Source organism: Paramisgurnus dabryanus, chromosome 18 (genome assembly GCF_030506205.2).
Source record: "Paramisgurnus dabryanus chromosome 18, PD_genome_1.1, whole genome shotgun sequence".
Taxonomy (NCBI): domain Eukaryota; kingdom Metazoa; phylum Chordata; class Actinopteri; order Cypriniformes; family Cobitidae; genus Paramisgurnus; species Paramisgurnus dabryanus.
This window is the reverse complement of record NC_133354.1, coordinates 19,639,878-19,662,698: the sequence shown is the minus strand read 5'-3', so window position 1 is coordinate 19,662,698 and position 22,821 is coordinate 19,639,878. Positions and strand designations below refer to the sequence as shown.

The window sequence follows — 22,821 nt, the reverse complement described above, 5'->3', positions numbered from 1 at the left end:
TAGAGGCTGGCTCCAAAAGGGAGTCAATTCCCATATACCACCATGTTAAAGGTCCCGTTCTTTCTGTGTTTTTGAAGCTTTGGTTGTGTTTACACTGCGCAATATAACATGTGTTAATGTTTCACGTGTTTTGTGATTTGATAGCAGTTTAGCTTGCCGCTAGCTTAGCTGTATTATTGTGGGCGGAGTTTAGTCAAAAAACTGGGGCACGTTCAATCTCACACCGGTGCGCAACGTTTTGCTACGGTTTCCGGGTTGAACGACATGTTTCCTTGAAACGGTGTGCAACGGAATCCAACAGGTTTTAGAAGCGTTTTCTCTTGTTTGGTGGGTGTGTCAGAAATGTCAGCCCAATCAGCGGCAAGATGTATAAAACAACGCGATAGTAAAGAGACAGCTCTCTCAATGGGTTCAAGTTGGAATGTTGTCTTTCATTCTGGAAGGCAAGGTCAGTGACTGTAACATCGAGGGTATTTTACAGTATTAAACACACATTTATAACGATTTCATCAGGCTTCAGAAACATTTAAAAAAGAACACAAAGCATGGCCTCTCAGCTACCGTAGTTGCAACTCTTGCGTCATCACAACAGGGTGTTCAATGCATCACCGTTTCAGTTTAATAAACGTTGTGCAACGTTCTGTCGGGGCTGAACGCAGCCCTGATGTCATTAAAGCAGGAAGTAGAGGGCTGTAGTCCAAACCGGTGTCATGAGCAATTCGGTCCCCCCGAGCAATTCGGTCTCCCCTAGGACCCCGCGTGATTCCATTGGCTGAAAAAACTTCTCATGGGTAGTTTTCTTAGCGCCTTATTACAATTCCTACAAAATCGCGTTATGATTTATGTAGTTAGAACGATGTTAAAATTACAATTGATGTCTTTTAAATGATATGTTTCATATAGTAGTATATAAATGAGGCTATAGGTGGGAGATCTACACATTGCTTGTGTCATTTTATTATTTAGATATTATATACTGTACCATTTCCACTTTTTTCTGTCTACTAATACAATTATTTACTCATTAATTACTTATACAAAACATGATTACTACATAGTTGAATCACACATTTAAATTATAATTATAAGCCATGATTACTACACTTTTACTATTAAAAAATATATTCCGTAAGGTATGTTAATAATTTACAAAAAATAAAAGTATTGTTTTTTTAAAGCAGATGATGACTCAAAAGTACTGACGTGTCTGCAACATGAATATTAGTTTATTATATTATTTTTATTATCTTTTATTTTTTAAATGTTATGCTTCTATTTTGTAAAACATAATTAACTTGCTAGACCGCGTATGCAGACGAGATATCGCAATGACAAATTTTTGAGCAGGCATTAGTGCTAGGTACCAATCGGGGTCCTAGGGGAGACCGAATTGCTCGGGGGACCGAATTGCTCACGACACCTGCCGTTTGCTGTAGGCTTTGAAAGGCAAATTCTGTTAAATAAAATATATCGCCTGGCAGTGAACTTTGAACTTTATCATTTTACAGGTATTATGCTATTATAGCAACATTACACCCTTACTAGGGTTTACAAAATAGGATCAGGCAGAACGTTACCTTTAAAATGCCCAGCTTTACTGTAGAAAATAATATGTTTAAAGCCTGGTACAAAAATTGTTTTTGGTCTAGCAAAATTGCCCTTCATGACAACTGTGAGGGGGAAACATTTTGTGTAACTCATCCTTTTAATTTATATTAAGCCTTAAACTTCTGCATAATTAAGGGTGTGGCCACTTGAGTGACTGGTGAACAGCCACTGCTGTCACTAGAATTGAGCTAGAATTGGGCGTGCTTTGAGCATCCAGCCACCTCAGCTTCACCCATGTCCCGCCTCTTTAACCATTTTCGGTTATCCGCGAGCTATTCGTGGTGATGCGCGGACAAGATGGCGGGGGCAGGCACCGCCTACTTTAAGCTTCAAAAAAGCTCTTTACAAAGCAATGGGTGACATCACAGACACTACGTCCATATTTTTTACAGTCTAGACAGAATAGTATTGAATTATTGAGTCTGTTACAATTAACCCCACCTTTAAGGTAGGTGGTAACATTTGCACTTTTGGTGTAATTTTTTGAGAATGGTGGTTTCCATAAACAAACTTTAAAGGTGCACTGTGTTTAAGAGAATCTCTTGACAGAAATGCAATATAATAAACATAACTGTATTATCAGTGGTGTATAAAGACCTTACAAAATGAATTATATTGTTTTTATTACGTTAGAATGAGACGTTTTTATCTACATACAAAGCGAGTCCCCTTACATTTTGAGCTTATTAAGCAATATATCACATATCAGTGGAAACTGAGATCGGCATGGTAAAATGATACTAATGCTGAATCCCATTGCTTTTTTCGTGTCTCGTCGTTTATATTAGGTTTGCTATTGATTTAAATCATGAGTTAAAAACATACCAGTGACAGTCCATTAAACGACAGATTTATTAAACAAATAGAGGTCTCCTCTATGTTTACATGTGCAGACAGTGGGATGTTTTGGACTGAGCTTCAAAAGCTTTCTAATCGAAGCAGCTGCATATGACTAGACTTTTAACTTCCATTAAGCATTAAAGTCAAGTGCTGTGTTAATCAGACTACATATTGTTCACTTCCCTGACTATACAGTCTAGCAAATCACACACACACTGACACAAACAGACAGCAGATTTAAATGAAAAGCATTTCAATTAGACACTATTGTGTGAGCTGCACTAATATATCAGCGGGTATTGTCACGTTGGCTCCTTGTTCGTTGATGTCTTTGTCTGTTGTGTTATATTCCTGCTTTCCTCTTTTCACAAGTTTGGCCTTTCTTTTGTACATTTTGATCTCCATTCAGGGTCATTGTACTTTTGATACATCTAGCTTTCAGTTTTACTTCCCAAAAGAGTGCAAACATGCTGGATCATCCACCTGCAAACTAATTTGTATGACTTGTTTTGAAAGTATTTTGTACACTGGCCAAGCGAGAGGATTTTATTGCGTGACGGATACACATCAAAGCAGGATGGTACACATCAGTTAAAGGGTGCTAAAAGGTCAGAAGAAGGAGAGTTAAAGGCCGACTGAAGTGCCTTGAGACTTGAAAGTTGGAACGTGCAGCATTATTTGATGTGGCAGCCTGGTCTCACTGTAAATAGGTATTATGAACACAAAACTTATTTTTTGTACATTTATTTTTTTATACACTTATTTTGTAGATGCTGAAGCATACAATGTAGATGTATTTGCAACATTTAATCGTAGCATTATTGTGTTTACAGCTACAAAACATAAAACATTTACAAATCTTTTATACTATAAGATTGCTGTATAATATCACTTTAATCATTTTATCAATAATGTTAGCACCCTACCCCAAACCTTACCCTAATCCTTTTTACCAAAAAAATAATGTATTATTTTATATTTATGCACTGTAATGGACAGAAATGCGCAGAAACTTGGACTGAAAGACTTAAAATCCGTGCGTTTTAGGAAGAGAGTGAAATCTTGAGCTACGAAAATATATATTATGTGAAAAATAGGGGTGCGGCGGATCACAAAACTCACAGTTCGCATCAAAATACGGGGCACGGATCGGATCATTTTTCGGATCAGCAAAAAAAAAGATGGAACAAATCAAGAAACTACAAACATTTATTAAAAAAGAACAAAGTTGCACATTAAGTAAGGTCTAAAATTATTGTTAGGTACAGAAATTGAATCAAATTAATAATAACACTCTATTTATTGTATTAATTAAATGTAAATATTTAGAGCTTCAGAGGTGATTTTCTCTTTGTCTTTGGTTGTTTGATTAACATTAATGACACAGATTTAAATAGGTAAATTGAGGTTACTGTCTCTTTAAAGGAATATTCCATTTTCTTAAAAGAAAAATCCAGATAATTTACTCACCAGCATGTCATCCAAAATGTTGATGTCTTTCTTTGTTCAGTCGAGAAGAAATTATGTTTTTTGAGGAAAACATTGCAGGATTTTTCTCATTTTAATGGACTTTAATAGAGCCCAACATTTAACACTTAACTCAACACTTAACAGTTTTTTTCAACGGAGTTTCAAAGGACTCTAAATGATCCCAAACCAGGCATAAGGGTCTTATCTAGCAAAACGATTGTCATTTTAATAATAAATAATAAAAATAACAAATATACACTTTTAAAGCACAACTTCTCGTTTAAATCCGGTCGTGATGCGCCAACGTGACCCCACGCAATACGTCATGACGTCAAGAGGTCACAGAGGACGAACGCGAAACTCCGCCCCAGTGTTTACAAGTGTTGAGAAAGAGGACCGTTCCTACGTTGTTGTATGTCAACTGATACTAATTAATGTCTTTGTGTCAGTTTATTGTTTACAATGGTCCGCAAATGTGCGTTTTATATATGTAACACGTGACCTCCCTACGTCACTACGCATTTACGTTAGGTCGCGCTGGACCGGATTTAGACGAGAAGTTGTGCTTTAAAAGTGTATATTTGTTATTTTTCTTGTCAAAAATGACAATCGTTTTGCTAGATAAGACCCTTATGCCTTGTTTGGGATCATTTAGAGTCCTTTGAAACTCCGTTGAAAAAAAACGTTAAGTGTTGAGTTAAGTATTAAATGTTGGGCTCTAATAAAGTCCATTAAAATGAGAAAAATCCTGCAATGTTTTTCTCAAAAAACATAATTTCATCTCGACTGAACAAAGAAAGACATCAACATTTTGGATGACATGCTGGTGAGTAAATTATCTGGATTTTTCTTTTAAGAAAATGGAATATTCCTTTAAGATCAATTAGCGGTTAAATTGTTTAAAATCACTTGAATGTTAACATTTGCAAACCTTTGAAACACGTGCAAATGATAAACTTTACCTATTTAAATTTGCATATTAATTAGCGAATCGCATGCAAGCCGAACCGTAGGTCGTGATCCGTACGGATCATGGATCAACTGTGTTGCAGAACATATTGGATTATACTAATTACACAAAATAACGTTGTTTTTAGAAATGAAATAGGTGCCCTTTAATTTGAAAGATTTTGATAAATAACACAAAATTTAACATCTTTTATGAATTTATGTTGTGTTTTGGTGTAATTCTTGTTGCATAGGAGAAATTAACACCTTTTGTGCATCATGGGAAACAAACAAAAATTACAAAATGGTTAAAATTTAAATGATATTAGAAATGTTCTTTATTTTAAGGTTTTAAAGTTTTGTTTTTTAAACATTATTTTTAACAACATTTCATTAGGTAAATTTGTAAACTTTCTTAAATAAATAAGTCAGAAACATTAGTAAGAAACACCAAAGGCTGCGATTTTATTATTTATGAATAAGAAAACGTACAAATTTATATGTCTGTAAATCTGTTAACATTAATAATTGACATATTTATCCTGTAAACACGTTGATATTATACGTTTTAGTGTAATGCAAGTAAATGTATGTGTGGTACAAACACACTTTACGTAAAAATACACACATATTCTCATGAGATCACATTGCATGTGGTAACGTCATTTGACAGCTATATTAAAATAAAGTCTAATAGAGTCCCAATTTAGATATAACAGGAAACTGGTATTACAGAATAAAAACAATGTCATGTAATATTATGTAGATATTATGGCAAGTGGGTTACTCATAGCCGGACTACATCTGACCTAAAAGAAAAACAAAGAGGATAAACTACCATAGTAATTATTATGTTATGTGTCACTTAAAAGGGTTAAACCTTACACATATGATGTGTTATATAAAACTTAATATTTGTTGGTACTCAGGTGGCCGTGGCTGTCTAGCTGATAAATTGGATGTGTTTTTGCTACACAGTGTCACAATAGAGGTCACACTTCAAGAAAGGACAACATAGGGAGAGACATTTGGGTCAGTCGTATATTGTAAGCCATGGTGCCCGGGTCAGAACAACATGTTCTGAGGGGTTTATAAAAGAAGCAGTAGGAACGGACAGAGATGGAGTATGAACTAGACTAGGAAGCAATGCCAGTCTTTGCGACATCCCTGCTGAGAAGAGAAGGGCAAACGGAAACCTGTAGCCTTCAACCATGCTGAAATGTGTGTGCGTATCCATGCTTTCCGGATCAAGTGCTCTTGTATGTAGTGTACTATCCGCAGGGTCTGATCTGTGATTGCAAGTGCACCCCAAATGTGTGATAGATATTAAAGCAACAGGGGGCACGCGTGTGTGAGGCAGTCACCAGTGGTCTTGAATACTAAGCATGCGGCTCTGGTGTATTTTTCTGTCCATCAGCTGTCAGATATAACGGCTCCTCACGTCTTCCTCTAAATAAATGGTTGTGGTGTAGGATTCACAGAAGAACAAAAAGCAATGCATTTTTTATTGTGGTTGCTCTGTGTTGTTTAACCACAGGCTTCTGGGGTTGTTCTTTTGGAGATAGCTGTTATTCACCGGCACTGATGATATGCCTTACTTTCACTCACCGGCTGACTTTGACAGAATACTAGTTTGGACAGTTATAACTGACTCATCTGATGTCGGGCCACAACGAAGGTTGTCTCAATTCGAAGACTCCTTTACATGCAGCCCCAAAGTGCGGCCTTCATTTCCCCTGAAACCAAGTATCCATAGATGGGTTCTTCACAATCTCAGCTTTCCCAAGATTCAATGCACGCCTGTGACGTCTGTTTATTATAAAATAAACATTCTGCAGCCGTCAAAGGCAGAGTCTAGCCTTCAAAGTTTGGGTCCATAGAAGGATCCACCACGTAAATTGGGATGCACTCTTTGATGACGCCATGTTTGTCCTGTGGCAGCTAACGTAGCTTCTCTTTGCGTTTCGAAATTGAGGTTTGTCACAGCCTGTAAGTAGTTTATGTTTTCATATTTAAAGAATTTACTACTGACAAACCATGATTTAAACCCCAGTTTTGTGCAGTGCAGAGTAGCGCTTGTTGTTTGTAAGATAATAGTCAACTTTATAATTGTTAATATTTTGAAATAAACCAGGCTTAATGACGTATGCTACAAATGCGACCTTGGGGGACTGCAGCTTTTCGGATTGAGAAACGGACACTATCACTGCTCTCACACCTCAACGTCTGTCGCCTGCCTCAAGACAGTGTTATTCCTACGAAACCACCAGCAATAATTTTGACTTCCATGTGCTCAGTGCACATTCTCATTTAAGCTAAATAGCACCGTTGTTTCTGTCTTGTGAGTCGGTGTAAAGGATGCTGCTCAATTTTGAGGAATCATTCAGAGCATTAAAAATCCTTTCTGTTTGTAATTGTTATTAAACAACCACATTTTTTGCTTATTCATTTGTATTGCAGAGTTTGTACATGCATGTTTGCATCTGGGTGGCATGAATCTGTCGTCATCATGACACACAGCTTTTCATCAGTGAAGGACGCAGAGGCGATGTCCTGTGTGTATGGTGATAATTGCCTTCAGCTAGAAAATCCCCTCAAGCTTTTAATGCTGTTGATGATTTTGGAAGCGGTTCATTCATATGCACGCGCTCTCACTCTGGGTAAAATTTTCATAAACAGGAGCGGATTTGCGCAGCAGGTGAAATTAAACGATGAAAATTGGCTTGTAATTGCGTTGAGTGTAAATGCAGCCCTTGAAAATCTCCTCAGGACCTGTTACCTGCTGGTAGAAGAGTCTATTCAGGCAAGACATGTTTAGTACTTGCAATGCACATTCAATGAAATTCCGGTTTAAAATTTTACTCTGCAATACAGTCTGATGGTTATAATTGCAAAATAAACCCTGACAGGGTGAACAGGACGCAGACATGACAATTGTGTCTGTTTATTCCTGCAATTTTCCGGATCCTACTGTTTCCAATGAATGTTTTCATTTTATGGCTTCAACTTGAGTGTCACAAAATGTTGTGGGTTTGATTCCAGAGTACACACACATACTGATGAAAATGTATACTTTAAATGGAAGTTGCTTTGGATCTCCCAAATGCATAAATGTTTTCTTCTATCCATATTATATTCAATACAAGGTCTCAAATGCCATCTTTACTATAGTCAGTTAACAGTTCTGAGTCGCAAGATGGCATCAGTTGCGCACAAAAAAACTTGCCTATAGTCACGTAAATTTTTTATTCTTTTTCGTGATAGTGTCACGAATTTCCAAGATTTTTCATGATCGTATCACGAATTTCTGTTTATGTGTCACTGTCGCGTATTGGTTACTCAACTGCTTTTTCCTATTTTCAAAACATTGTCGCTTCGGTTTGGTGTTTGCATTAGGATGTCACTTTAAATATTGGTTCATACTATTATTTCAGATTTATTTTTTATATTTACAGATTTTTAAACCATTGTCGCCTGGCGTTAGGGTTAGAGTTGGGTTTGGGCAAGGATGTCATTTTATGTAAATCTAACCCTAAACCAAAGCGGCAATGGTAAGAAAAAAGGACAAAATAGTTGAGTAACCAATGCGTGACACGTTAACAGAAATTCGTAAGACGATCACGAAAAAACACGGAAATTTGGGACAGTATCACGAAAAATAATAAAACATTTATGTGACTATAGGAATGTAGTTTCTACCCAGTCTCACGAAATTTTGTGATATAGTCACGTTACTTTTTCATTCTTTTTTCATGATATTGTCGCAAATGTCTGTTTACGTGTAATTGTCACGTATTGGTTACTCAACTGCTTTAACCTATTTTCAAACCATTGTCGCTTTGGTTTAGGGTTAGTTATGGTGTTTGCGTTAGGATGTCACTTTAAGTATTGGTTTATAAAAAATTCTAATTTTAATTTTTTTAGATTTTTAAACCATTGACGCCTGGCCTTAGAGTTAGGTTGGGGAAGGATGTCATTTTATGTAAATCTAACCCTAAACCGAAGTGACAATTGTTAGAAAATAGGACAAAACTGTTGAGTAACCAGTGACAATGATACGTAAACAGAAATTTGTGATACGATCACAAAAACAAACAAGGAAATTCGTGACAGTATCACGAAAAATAAATAAAAATTTATGTGACTATAGGTATGTAATTTCTATCCAGTCCCACGAAATTTCGTGATATAGTCACGTTACTTTTTCATTCTTTTTTCGTGATATTGTCACGGATTTCCGCGTTTTCCGTGATCGTATCACAAATTTCTGTTTAAGTGTCATTGTAACATATTGGTTACTCAACTGCTTTTTTCTATTTTCAAACCATTGTCGTTTCGGTTTAGGGTTAGATTTGGTGTTTGCATTAGGATGTCACTTTAAGTATTGGTTTATTACCATTTTTTTCTGATTTGTAAACCATTGTCGCCTGGCGTTAGGGTTAGAGTTGGGTTTGGGTAAGGATGTCATTTTATGTAATCTAACCCTAAACCGAAGCGACAATTGTAAGAAAATAGGACAAAACAGTTGAGTAACCAATACGTGACAATGATACGTAAACAGAAATTTGTGATACAATCACAAAAAAACACGGAAATTCCTGACAGTATCACGAAAAAGAATAAAAAATTTATGTGACTATAGGTATGTAATTTCTACCCAGTCTCACGAAATTTCGTGATATAGTCACGTAACGTTTTCATTCTGTTTTCTTGATATTGTCACTTTTTTTCACGATCGTATCACGAATTTCTGTTTAAGTGTCATTGTAACATATTGGTTACTCAACTGCTTTTTTCTATTTTGAAACCATTGTCGTTTCGGTTTAGGGTTAGATTTGGTGTTTGAATTAGGATGTCACTTTAAGTATTGGTTTATTACCAAATTATTTTTATTGTTTTTGTAAACCATTGTCGCTTGGCGTTGGGGTTATGGTTGGGTTAGGATGTAATTTTATGTAAAACTAACCCAAAACCGAAGTTACAATGGTAAGAAAATAGGACAAAACAGTTGAGTAACCAATACGTGACAATGACACGTAAACAGAAATTCGTGATACGATCATGAAAAAACACTGAAATTTGTGTCAATATCACGAAATTGTGTGAGACTGGGCTGGTAATTTCGTGAGACTGAGCTGTGCATTCGCATGAAAAGAGAGACGAAGCAGAACTGTAGGCTACATTTCCATGGACAATGACCAAATATATACAGTGTTCACATTATTCATATTATATTATAATATTTGTACGATTGGCCAATCAGAATCAAGTTTTCCAAAGAGCATTTATTAAAAAAATAATGATATTAGTTTTTTTTCTTGGGAATTAGGATATTATAAGATGTTAACTTTACAAGAAATGATCAAAGATAAAGACTGACAGTCATATCACAGTTATGTCACCAAACTTACACCGTATCCAAAAGAGTCAAAAGCCACAATGGCAATATTTCCTCAGCGCACGCTTGTATAACGCAAGAGAGAGTCCTTTTATGTCTATAAAATAATGCTGCATGTCTGAGCAGATGTGTAACGTGATAGAAACAAGAGAATTAGCAAAGATATCTTCTGCACAAAGGCAAAATAGAGGTTAAGCAATCAAAGCATCCTAATCGAGAAGAAGGTGTTAGAGTGAAACGCCATGTGAGGGGGGTGGATGAGAAAGAGAGAGAGAGAGAGAGAGAGAATGGGAGGTATCGGCGGTGAAAGATGCACACACGCATAGTCTGTACTGTGAAGACAGCACCTCATCTCTGGACAGTGAGATAGTGACGATGCAGATTCAGATGAAGCTGGTGTGATGTGACGGGAGACACTGAGACTGAGACTAAGCCTGAGCTTCAGCCATGTCTGAGTTCAGGTCCAGGGTACGCTGTCGGAGAGCAGGTGTCCGTGCCGCCGCGGCTCTCATCGGACTCCTGCACCGCTCTCGAAAGCGCTGTGAGAGACGGAGACTGACGGAGACGGACGACCAGTGGTGGGTCATGTATGTCTGTGGATGGTGTGCTTTTGTGTGTGTGTGTAGATCAGAACTGTAGATCCACAGATATGTTGAGGAACACTGCAGTTTCCAGGGCAGTTTGGGGATTTTCTAACTTAAGAGTTTATATCTGATAATTGAAACTCCAGGGAATGGTTTCAGAGAAACTTGCACTGGCTAACTGTAGGGTTATACCTGTATATCATCTATAGCAGTATTGTGTAGTTTGAAGCGTTATAACTGTGAGAAAGGGAATTCTGAATAGATATAAGATCATTTTAACAGCCATTTGTACATGTTTCATTCATTTAGATATCTGTGGATATTTGTGAGAAGTAAACTGACTCATGCTGAGGTTTTAAGATTCGCTCGGTTTTAAGTTGCGTTCAAAATATTGTATAAGAATATGTGACCCAATATTTGGCTGATATATAACTGTTTGCAAATTTGGAATCTGAGGGTGCAAAAAAATCAAAATACTGAGAAAATCGCTTTTAAAGTTGTCCAAATGAAGTCCTTAGCAACACGTATTACTAATGACATTTTTTTTAACATATTTACGGTAGGAAATTTATAAAATATCTTCATGGAACATGATCTTTACTTTATGGCTTAAAAAAATCGATGACTCAATGTGTTGTCTATTGCTACAAATATACCCATGCGACTTATGACTGATTTTGTGGTCCAGGGTCACATATTGTCAATGGATGTGAAAGCATACGTGCGTTGGTTGACCCAAACAGAAATTACCCTTTTGGTTACCAGGGGTTTTTGTGTTTACCATGGTATAACGATAGTTTTTGTAGCACAACCATGGTTATTTTGTGGTTAAACTATAGTAGCCCTGTTTTTTTACTAAAGTGAAACTATGGTTGATTTTTGTAATAGTAATGTTTATAGTAAAATATACATTGTGTATTCATTTTTACCCTACACTGTAAAAAAAATCCGTAGAAATTGCAGCTAGGTTGCCGGTAACTTACCGTAGATTTAAATTCATGTTATTTACTGGCAACATTTTGTTCAAAGTTAAATGAACATTTAACATTTACAAGTCTTTGTCTTTATAGAGTAAAACTAAAAAAACAGCATCAAGCAAAGCATTCTGGGAAACAAAATCTGAAGCAAAAAACAGAAAAAGGTTGGTGATGATTTCTGGTTCCCAGAATGCTTTGCATGAGGCTGTTATTGTATAGTTTTATTCTGTAAAGATAAAGACTTGTTAATATTTAAAATTTATTTAACTTTGAACAAACTCTTGCCAGTAAATAACATAAATTTAAATCTACGGTAAATTACCGGCAACCAAGCTGCAATACCATTGTAATTTCAACGGATTTTTTTTACAGTGTAGATATGTCATGTGTATGGATGGACAGAACCGAACTGCAGACAGCTGTTAACCAAAAATACTTTTATTGATAACAAAAACACCCTTGAGGGGGTAAACAATGACAATAATTCAAATAATAAACAGAACAAAGCACGTGCACGCACAATGGTTTCTGACGATACCCAACAATCCACCACAAGACAGCAGACACAATGGCATTAAATAGTGGAGAACGAAACTAGGGAACGAGGACACACAGGTCAAGGGTGTAAACTAATAACAAATAATTAACAAGGAAACAAGGGGTGGGGTCAAGGCTTAAGACAGGACAGTACGAGGTACACAAAACATAAACACAGGCCATGTGACTCTCCACACAAAACAAGACAACAATAAGGGCTGCCATGATTCTGTCACATGACACAAGGCAAAACACTTACAAGGTTGACAGGATCATGATAAGATAGGATTTATCATTAGAAAAATAGCCGTGTGTTCAAAAAATGTGACTGAATAGTAACTTTAATTGCAGTTAAGACTAAGATTACACTAGAAATGTAAATTATGGAGTAGAAAAAGTCAGGTTATCTGCAGTCTAAAATCCATACTTAGTTTTTCCTTATCTACAGTGTGCATTTTATTGTATGATCAGAACATCTTAAAGGTACTTTCATCTTTCATTAATACTTTGAAGACTTGAGCAAATGTTTTTTTGTGTATTTGGTATAATACAATGTGTTCACGTGAATTATTTTTAAAAAACACATTATTGTCCACATACCGTGCATTTTTGTAGCTCCAGATTTCACTCTCTTCCTGAAACGCACTGATTTGAAAAGCTGTGTCCCTGATTGGCCAACTAATCTGTACGTTGTGATTGGCCTGAATACCTCTAACGTCAGCAGGAAATGTGACGCTCCTTACCATGTTTGAAAGATTCTTTTTTGATAATGTCGGTCTTGTCTACGTCACCAATCCTAGGAAGTAAACTGTTGCCTACAATCCGTGTATTTGTTGTAGTCCAAGAAAAGAGATTTTCTTGGAGACAATAACTCGCGTCATCATTTACTTTGGGGTTTGTACCTTTTGCATATTGTTAACATGTACTAATACACACTTACACACCAAACGTGACAATAGGTGCTCTTTTAGTGTGAAAAGGAAGAACATAACAACATTTGGTTTTTTTTTGTTATTGTGAAGAATCTGAAATGATCTCTTCTGTAATAAAGATATTTTTGTGTTGCTTTAAGTGAAAACAACAATTTGACAGTAAGCCTTTCACATTTTCACAGGGAAAGACTAGCTGATATTTAGGTGTGAAGATAATTCTCTTGGTCAGATGTGTGTTGTTTATCTCATTTTGTGCCGCCGTTTACTCAATACTTTATATTATCAGTCGTTTCGGTCAACATATAAGCTGAAGTCACAGTAAAAGTTTTAGGCAAAGGTCATTTTCATAAATGTGAATGTTGACTTTGGATATCTTCATTTGCGAGTGTTAGTCTACGTGAGAGAGATGCTGTTTGCTTTATCGAGCGTAATGAATGATACGTCACTTACTCCTTAATATAAGCATATTGATGGATTTATGGAATCTATTTACAGCCTCATGAAAGATTGGATGGGTATTTTTAGAGCCTTGTCCATCTCTCTCTCTCTCTCTCTCTCTCTCTCTCTCTCTCTCTCTCTCTCTCTCTCTCTCTCTCTTATGAAGAGGAAGGTGGGAAGCGAAGGTAAATTAATTTTAAGCATGAGCCTCTAGATCCTCTGCCTGTCAGGCTGCTGTCCAGAGAGCTCATTTAAAGAACAGATTGCCCATCTTTGGCCCATTTTTTATTGATGATCTCGAAATTGTATGAGGGTCAGGGAGAGGTACTTTACAGAAAAGCAAAACGAGTCTGAAGCTAAGAAAGGGTTTTAATAAGGATTGCGCTTGTTTGAAACTCATTGCTCCTTTCTAATATGCATAACTCTGTTGTTCAATATATAAAGTTTATGTATTCAATACAGTGATTCATATTCTGCTGGTTATGTGATAACAAAATTAAACAGCTTTTATTAGGCTACCTCTTCAACATTCAGTACTTTACAATGCATTTAAAACTACAAGACATTATTATTGTTGTGTTAATGATGTCACTATAATGTCACTGTGTTACAGGAAACAGGAGTGTCTGAACATCTCCAATGTACCCCTGGCAGACTGCCCTCCTTCTCCCCCAAGAACCGCCCCTCCCGCCATGAAGGTGAGCATCGCGTCTGGATCTCAGTGCTTGTTATGAATCAGCACTGAAAATGGGATTTGCTTACGGCTGCAAAAAAAGCAAAAGGAGGCTGGACGCCAAGCCTTTGGACAAGATTTCATAAATTGTTTATTCTTTAATAAATGCAGCAATTTTTGACTCATTTGCTTTTCTGAGATAAAGCCGTCTTTATCGTCTCTTTCCCGGAGACGAGGCGCTGTAACGAAACCAAGAGCTGTGGCTGTGTCCTGCTTACTCAGTAGACCATGACTTCAGCTGCATCCCATAGGTGCTCTATATGGCCCTCCAGGATGAAAGAAATTCCCAAAGAAAAGCAATATTTCGAAGATTTGTGAAGGAGGAAAACACAGAGATCAGTTATATAATGTTAATAACATATTCAGTATGTCAAAGACTGAAATCAATGAGTGATATCAAACCTTTGATGCTCCTAATCTCATCATTAGATTGAGACTTTAGCCTGGATTTAGCAGAAAGTGTGACATATTTCGATCAATAGGCTACTGTAAACAGCTGAGCTGAGCGTAATCTCAAAGGTTCCTATGAAGTGTTGAAGTCTTTTGTTATATGAACATGAATATATAACAGATTGTCAGACAGTTGTTCCTCAGGGAATGTCCCTTGACATACTGTACATTCAGCAACTGCTGCGAGCAGATTTTGATACTAAGCACTCTGAACAGTGACTGCTGCTGTCTGTATAAATACATGAGGGATTATAAGACCCAACAGCCACTCACGTCATTCACACCAAGTAGCAATGTGATGCTGGTGTTGTTTACCTGTAATACAATATATGTCATGTATTATAATAACCCTATATTTTTACCTCTGTGTGTTTTTTTTAACAGTCTACTCAATTCTTTGACAGTCTGGACAAGATGGAGGTAAAAACTCAATACTTTAAAAATATGAACAAAATAATTCGAAAGGTTATAGACTACTTACAAAACCAAAGTAGTGGTGAATATAATGTTTTTTTTATTTATACCACACATCCATTTTTGGGTTATAACCCTGCAACCTTCAACTTTATGACCCTGACCTCATAGCAGGTTTCAGAGGTGGAGGAGTTGAGGTCAAGCCCACAAAAAGTTAAGGTCAGAATGCATGTAAAAGCAAAACTAGATTACATCCGAGCCAACTGGTAGTTTCATTGCTTCAGTTTTGGCATTCCTTCATCATATGCTGCTACCCAGTCTCACAAAGTTTCGTGATATAGTCACCTATTTTTTTTTATTCTTTTTTCGTGCTATTATCACAAAATTTCGTGTTTTTTCGTGATCGTATAACGAATTCCTGTTTTCGTGTGATTATCACGTATTGGTTACTCAACTGCTTTTTCCTATTTTTAAACCATTGTCGCTTCGGTTTAGGGTTAGATTTGGTGCTTGCATTAGAATGTCACTTTATATATTGGTTTATACTATTTTTTCTGATTTATTTTTTTATATGTCGCCTGATGTTGGGGTTAGAGTTGGGTTTGGTTAGGGATGTCATTTTATGTAAATCTAACCCTAAACCGAAGCGACAATGGTAAGAAAATAGGACAAAACAGTTGAGTAACCAATACGTGATAATCACACGAAAACAGGAATTTGTTATACGATCACGAAAAAACACGAAATTTCGTGATAATAGCACGAAAAAAGAATCAAAAAAATACGTGACTATATAACGAAATTTCGTGAGACTGGGCTGTACTACACTGTACGCGAAAAAGATGACAAAATGGTTACTTGGTCAGTACCCTTTTTTAAAAAGTACACCTTTGCACCTAGAGAGTTCATATTAGTACCTCAGAGGTACATATTGGTACCAAATGTATACTGTACATATAATGGTACCTATAAGGACCTTTTTAAAGGGTACTGCCTCAGTGACAAATTGAGACCTTTTTTTGACAGTGTACGAGCCAAAAGTTTGGACACGTTAGCTAAATGAATAAGCATTTGGTTCCAAAAGTAACTTAAAGTTTAGTAGACAAATACAATCGTGCCTATTTGTAATGTTTTGTTATATTTTAAAGAGCACCTATTGTCCGATTCAAGTTCTTTAATTTCCTTTGGTGTGTAAGTGTGTTTTAGTACATATTAGCCAACATCCAAAAGGTACAAACCTCAAAGTAAACGATGCACGAATTATCCAACGTAAATCTCTTTTCTTGGACTACAACAAACATACGAGTGTAGGCAACAGTTTACTTCCTGGGATTGGTGATGTAGACAAGACCGACATTATCATAATTCCAACTGCGTCGGACTCACAGCCTGTAAATTATCTCGCATTGTGCGCAAATCTTTCAAACATGGTAAGGAGCGTCACATTTCCAGCTGACATCAGAGGTATTCAGGATAATCACAATGTACAGATTAGCTGGCCAATCAGGGACACAGAGCTTTTCAAATCCATGCGTTTCATGAAGAGATTGAAATCTGGAGCTACAAAAATGTATATGTATGTGGAAAATAATGAGTTTTTTAAACCATAAACCACGCAAACACATTGTATTATACCAAATACACAAAATAACATTGTTTTTAGCAATGAAATAGGTGCTCTTTAACTTTTCTCTTGTATTATTTCATAGTCTTTACTATTATTCTAATTTAATGAAGAACATATTAATGAACGAGTATGTGTGGCCAAACTTTTGACCCATAGTGTTCATCCAGTACTAGCAAATCCTGTATTTAGTAAGGCATAATGTATAGCCGGTTGTTATAGGAACGACAGTGTGATCATGTGGCTTATTTCGTGATAACAACTGGCTGCCTGTACAATATCCCGGTTATTACACGGCTATTTACCTCATGACATTAAATATTGATTTGAAATATTTCATTTGCTTATTTAAAATGAAGAAAACCAGTTTCTGCGAGAAGAACCTGTTTACTTTCAGTTTTAAGATAGGACAAGACGTTCAAATGTCACACTATTTGGTTTAATAATTTGTAAATATAATGTCATATATGTTATTAAAAGACATATTAATATTACAATTTTGTGTATTATTAAACTGTACCTGTTAAAATGATTTGCAGCATTTGAGCGGTTGTTCAGAATCAAGCACTCCAATGAGCCGTGTAATAAGAGATTTAATGAATTATTTACAAATGAGAAACAAAATAACAACAGAAATAAATAATCACATCCTTAAATGCTTGTGTCCCCGACTAATAAACGTTTTGTGCATGAAAATCAAAAATGTATATCAGATTGCATGCCATTTCTCATATAGTGTGTATATGCATGAGCTAAGCATGTTGCGCAACAAGCTTGCTGTGTTGTCACAGTGGTCTTAAGTAAGCACTGAGAAAATGTCAATTTAGACGATTATCTTCTGAATCACTGACATTATTTTTCCATCTCTCCAGGATGACTGCATTTCATACCCACCGATAGACGAGGTACGATGAAGAATCAATCATCTGCTTATCTGTTTGTGTTACAGTGTATATGCCTGTAAAAGCACATTATGTCTGTTTCTAATAGTCTGTTTTCTCTGTTGGAAGGTTCTGAAGCGGGGTATGCCGTACCCTCAGGTCATTATGCCTCAGTCTGGGGGTTACTGGATAGAAGATCCTGATGCTCCTGCCACCATTTCAAGCTGGGAGAACGGTTACTGTGATGAGGAAGATGAAGAGGGAGGAAATTCAGAAGAGTTTGGTTACAAGCTGGAAAGTAACTTTGCCATTCGAGCATACCGCAAGCACTTTCTGGGCAGGGTGAGATCTGTTGTGTTTGGGTACGAGTGAAAACATAAAATGGGGATTTGTGTTAGTGTTTTATTGTCGCTGCCTTGTGTACTGCATCACATATTTGTCACGGTGTGTAAACACCGAAAAAAGGAAAACTAAGCGAGAACCCAAACGCAGACTCAAATACAAGAATAAACTATGATTTATTAATAAATAACTGAAACACCCACGAGGGGGTAAAAACAGAAAGTAACCAAACACTGTGATGAAACACAAAACTGGAACAGATCTAACACGAAGCATATACACGAAAAGAATTCAACAATGATCGCGCACACAACAGAGGACGAGAGGGCATAAAATAGACAGCACATCAATGGGGAACAGGTGAACATCATTAATCACGTCAGACACGAGTACATAAGGGAGTAGGGTAAAAGTGACAAGACACTGAGAACACGTGTTACACATACATGACGTGAACCCACACGTATTCCCACATAAACACAATACTGCCATAGTCTTGCCCTCTAACATACCGCCTGGATACTAACCAGGGTCAGGCAAGACTATGACAGCCACAAAACACTGGGAACACGTGTCACACAAACATGATGTGAAGCACACGTGTTCCCACGTATACACAATGCTACCGTGACCTTGCCCACAGAACATAGACCTGAACCTATACTAAGGTCTGGCAAGATCACGACAGCAACAAGACACCGGGAACATGTGGCAGCCACACACAGAATGTGATCCCACATGTCCCCACACAGAACATGATACCGCCACGGTCCTGTCAGACGCACTCAGACCTACATCTAGCACGGATGTCTGACAGGACCGTGACAGTACCCCCCTCTTAAAAGACGGATACAAGACGTCACAAACAAAAACAAACAAAAACATTAAACACGAGGAACGAAAGACTGAACAACAGAAGACAACCATGAAATCATAACAACAAACATTAATGGAAGACAGACATAAGTAATAAACGGGTTAGGATGGTTTAACAAAAATAAAACATGATGAAGGGGTGGTGGGGCAATAATAGGGGGAACAAAATGTCCAAGATAAGGAAAATGAGTCCCAAAGTTCTGCTGACAAACTGAGGGGTGATGTGGTCCGACTTGCGGCTGCGCCTGCGACTGCGCAGGTGACTGCGGCGGCGTGTGACGTGTCCCCGGCTGCACCGGCATGTGACGTGTCCCCGGCTGCACCGGCGGGTGACGTGTCCCCGGCTGCACCGGCGGGTGACGTGTCCCCGGCTGCACCGGCGGGTGACGTGTCCCCGGCTGCACCGGCGGGTGACGTGTCCCCGGCTGCACCGGCGGGTGACGTGACTCCGGCTGCACCGGCGGGTGGCGTGACTCCGGCTGCACCGGCGGGTGGCGTGACTCCGGCTGCACCGGCGGGTGGCGTGACTCCGGCTGCACCGGCGGGTGGCGTGACTCCGGCTGCACCGGCGGGTGGCGTGACTCCGGCTGCACCGGCGGGTGGCGTGACTCCGGCTGCACCGGCGGGTGGCGTGACTCCGGCTGCACCGGCGGGTGGCGTGACTCCGGCTGCACCGGCGGGTGGCGTGACTCCGGCTGCACCGGCGGGTGGCGTGACTCCGGCTGCATCGGCGGGTGACGTGACTCCGGCTGCACCGGCGGGTGACGTGACTCCGGCTGCACCGGCGGGTGACGTGACTCCGGCTGCACCGGCGGGTGACGTGACGCCGGCTGGTGACGGGTCTCCGGCTGCGCCGGCTGGTGACGTGTCTCCGGCTGCGCCGGCTGGTGACGTGTCTCCGGCTGCGCCGGCTGGTGACGTGTCTCCGGCTGCGCCGGCTGGTGACGTGTCTCCGGCTGCGCCGGCTGGTGACGTGTCTCCGGCTGCGCCGGCGGGTGACGTGTCTCCGGCTGCGCCGGCGGGTGACGAGTCTCCGGCTGCCCCGGTTCCGAAACCCTCTTTGTCCTCCTCTTCCTACGACTAGAGGCAGGGAGTACCGGACGGAGACTGGCCGTGGAAGTAGTCTCCAGCGCCGGGGGAATGAGAGCCGGCTTCCCCAGCTTGATCGCCCCCGAGAGAAGACCCTCCAGCTTAGAAGCGGGTGGACGGGTTTCGGCCCTCTCGGTTGGCAGCCGGGACTGCTGTCGACGACCAAGACAGTCAACCAAGTCCCAATAGGGCAGCTGGAGTAACTTCTCTCGCTCCTGAAACGGTGGAGGCTCGTCCAACCCGGCCACCAGGTAAGCGCTGGCGAGAACCTCCGGGTAACACCCCCTACTCTCTTCCACCGCCTGGGCATAGTCCTTGAGGGGAAGACCCCTCTGTGGTGGGAACGGCCCACCGCCAGAGAGCGTCTGGTCCGCAATCGACGACCACCACTCTGGCTCGGAAGCACACTTCATTCTCTTAGGTCCGCTGGGTTCAGTTTGGCGCGATCATTCTGTCACGGTGTGTAAACACCGAAAAAAGGAAAACTAAGCGAGAACCCAAACGCAGACTCAAATACAAGAATAAACTATGATTTATTAATAAATAACTGAAACACCCACGAGGGGGTAAAAACAGAAAGTAACCAAACACTGTGATGAAACACAAAACTGGAACAGATCTAACACGAAGCATATACACGAAAAGAATTCAACAATGATCGCGCACACAACAGAGGACGAGAGGGCATAAAATAGACAGCACATCAATGGGGAACAGGTGAACATCATTAATCACGTCAGACACGAGTACATAAGGGAGTAGGGTAAAAGTGACAAGACACTGAGAACACGTGTTACACATACATGACGTGAACCCACACGTATTCCCACATAAACACAATACTGCCATAGTCTTGCCCTCTAACATACCGCCTGGATACTAACCAGGGTCAGGCAAGACTATGACAGCCACAAAACACTGGGAACACGTGTCACACAAACATGATGTGAAGCACACGTGTTCCCACGTATACACAATGCTACCGTGACCTTGCCCACAGAACATAGACCTGAACCTATACTAAGGTCTGGCAAGATCACGACAGCAACAAGACACCGGGAACATGTGGCAGCCACACACAGAATGTGATCCCACATGTCCCCACACAGAACATGATACCGCCACGGTCCTGTCAGACGCACTCAGACCTACATCTAGCACGGATGTCTGACAGGACCGTGACAATATTAAGACTCATGAGCTTAATTTATTTGGATTGAAAATACTAAATAATGCTTTGTGTTGCATTGTTGTTGATGGCAGCACTAAAAAGAAACACACAAGGCTCAAAAGATTCACAAGTTTGAATCAGTTTTTGGGTAATAATTCCCTGAATTAATTCCTAAAAAAGATGCATTGCTGAATCGTAACAATTGTACTTAAGATTTGTACAGCAGTATCATCAATGATATGTAGGCTAAGACAGATATTTGCAACACAGATGTTGTGTGAATGAAATGAATATTTAAAACATTTTGTGATAGCAGTAGGACTGCCCTTATCCAAAAAACGATCACCAGATCCCTACAAAAATATGACTGAATTATACATTAACGCATTAAAAGCTCTTAGCAAATATCTTTTCTTCATTTGATCGATTTAAACCAAAAGCTTACAGGTCGTCCTTATTGTCAGAGCCGTGATAATCAGCAGTCGGTGCTTTTTATGTTTGCAATGGATTCGTTCCAAATAGAAACGTTTCTTCTTATCTGTCGGTCTCAGGAACATCTGAACTTCTACTGCTCAGCCAGTAACCATGGCAACCTGGTACTGTCCCTCAGACATGAGGAGGTGAAGGAGCAAGAGTACCTGCACATCATCCTCAGGTAATAACAGGTCTTTCAATCCCTTATGTGTAATTACATGATTGGCACATTTTAAAAGGTTTGATTGTATTTTTCTATCAAATTGTTCCTCACTTAGGACTCCATCGAAGACAATCTATGACAGGATCTCCTTAGCGGGTTTAACAGAGCTCCCCAGTGTCCCTCAGTTAGCCAAGGTAATGACTGTGACTGACAGAGATCGCTGTTTATTGATTAACTTTCCACAACTAAAAATTATAAGACACCTGTAATTAGACCTGTATCGTGTTTTTTTTAGCTTTTAAGAGGGGTCATATCATGAAGATTCACATTTTCCAATTTAATCTTGAACTGACAAACCAAATTTCCATTAAGACATCCAATAAAATGCATCACCACATAAATAGTGATGCCTATTAGATGATCACCTGGCCTGTCGATGGCCTTCATATATCCTTCAGATGGATCTAAATGTCAGAAATGAGGAGCTCAAATCTATTTCTGTCTTAACCAGTTTGTGTGCATCACTTTGGTGATTCAGTCCCAATGTAATGTTGGCTTAAGTTGGAGCTACCTTTCAATATATACAAGAGTACAAACACAAACCCACAGCCTTGTGTTTTTTAGTGCCTAGATGTTAAAATGGCTTGTTCACAGAGCTTTAATATACACTCACCTAAAGGATTATTAGGAACACCACACTAATACTGTGTTTGACCCACTTTCGCCTTCAGAACTGCCTTAATTCTACGTGGCATTGATTCAACAAGGTGCTGAAAGCATTCATTAGAAATGTTGGCCCATATTGAAAGGATAGCATCTTGCAGTTGATAGAGATTTGTGGGATGCACATCCAGGGCACCAAGCTCCCATTC

General features: G+C 39.1%; 1 protein-coding gene across 10 annotated transcripts in view; it reads left to right on the top strand.

Annotated features, from left to right (window-relative positions):
* Positions 1–22,821, top strand: part of rap1gap2b (RAP1 GTPase activating protein 2b) — a 46,206-nt gene that overhangs the window by 12,779 nt on the left and 10,606 nt on the right. For 4 of the 10 annotated variants that reach the window (XM_065287223.2, XM_065287219.2, XM_065287216.1 and 1 more), the window contains 7 exons: positions 14,346–14,430; positions 15,300–15,335; positions 15,501–15,548; positions 17,826–17,858; positions 17,964–18,176; positions 21,864–21,967; positions 22,065–22,143. In XM_065287223.2, coding sequence (XP_065143295.1) covers positions 14,425–14,430; positions 15,300–15,335; positions 15,501–15,548; positions 17,826–17,858; positions 17,964–18,176; positions 21,864–21,967; positions 22,065–22,143 — 519 coding nt within the window. In that variant the 5' untranslated portion in view covers positions 14,346–14,424. Of the gene's footprint in view, positions 1–10,561; positions 10,843–14,345; positions 14,431–15,299; positions 15,336–15,500; positions 15,549–17,825; positions 17,859–17,963; positions 18,177–21,863; positions 21,968–22,064; positions 22,144–22,821 lie in introns of those variants that run through there. The other 6 variants (XM_065287220.1, XM_065287222.1, XR_010544108.2 and 3 more) reach the window with 5 other exon arrangements.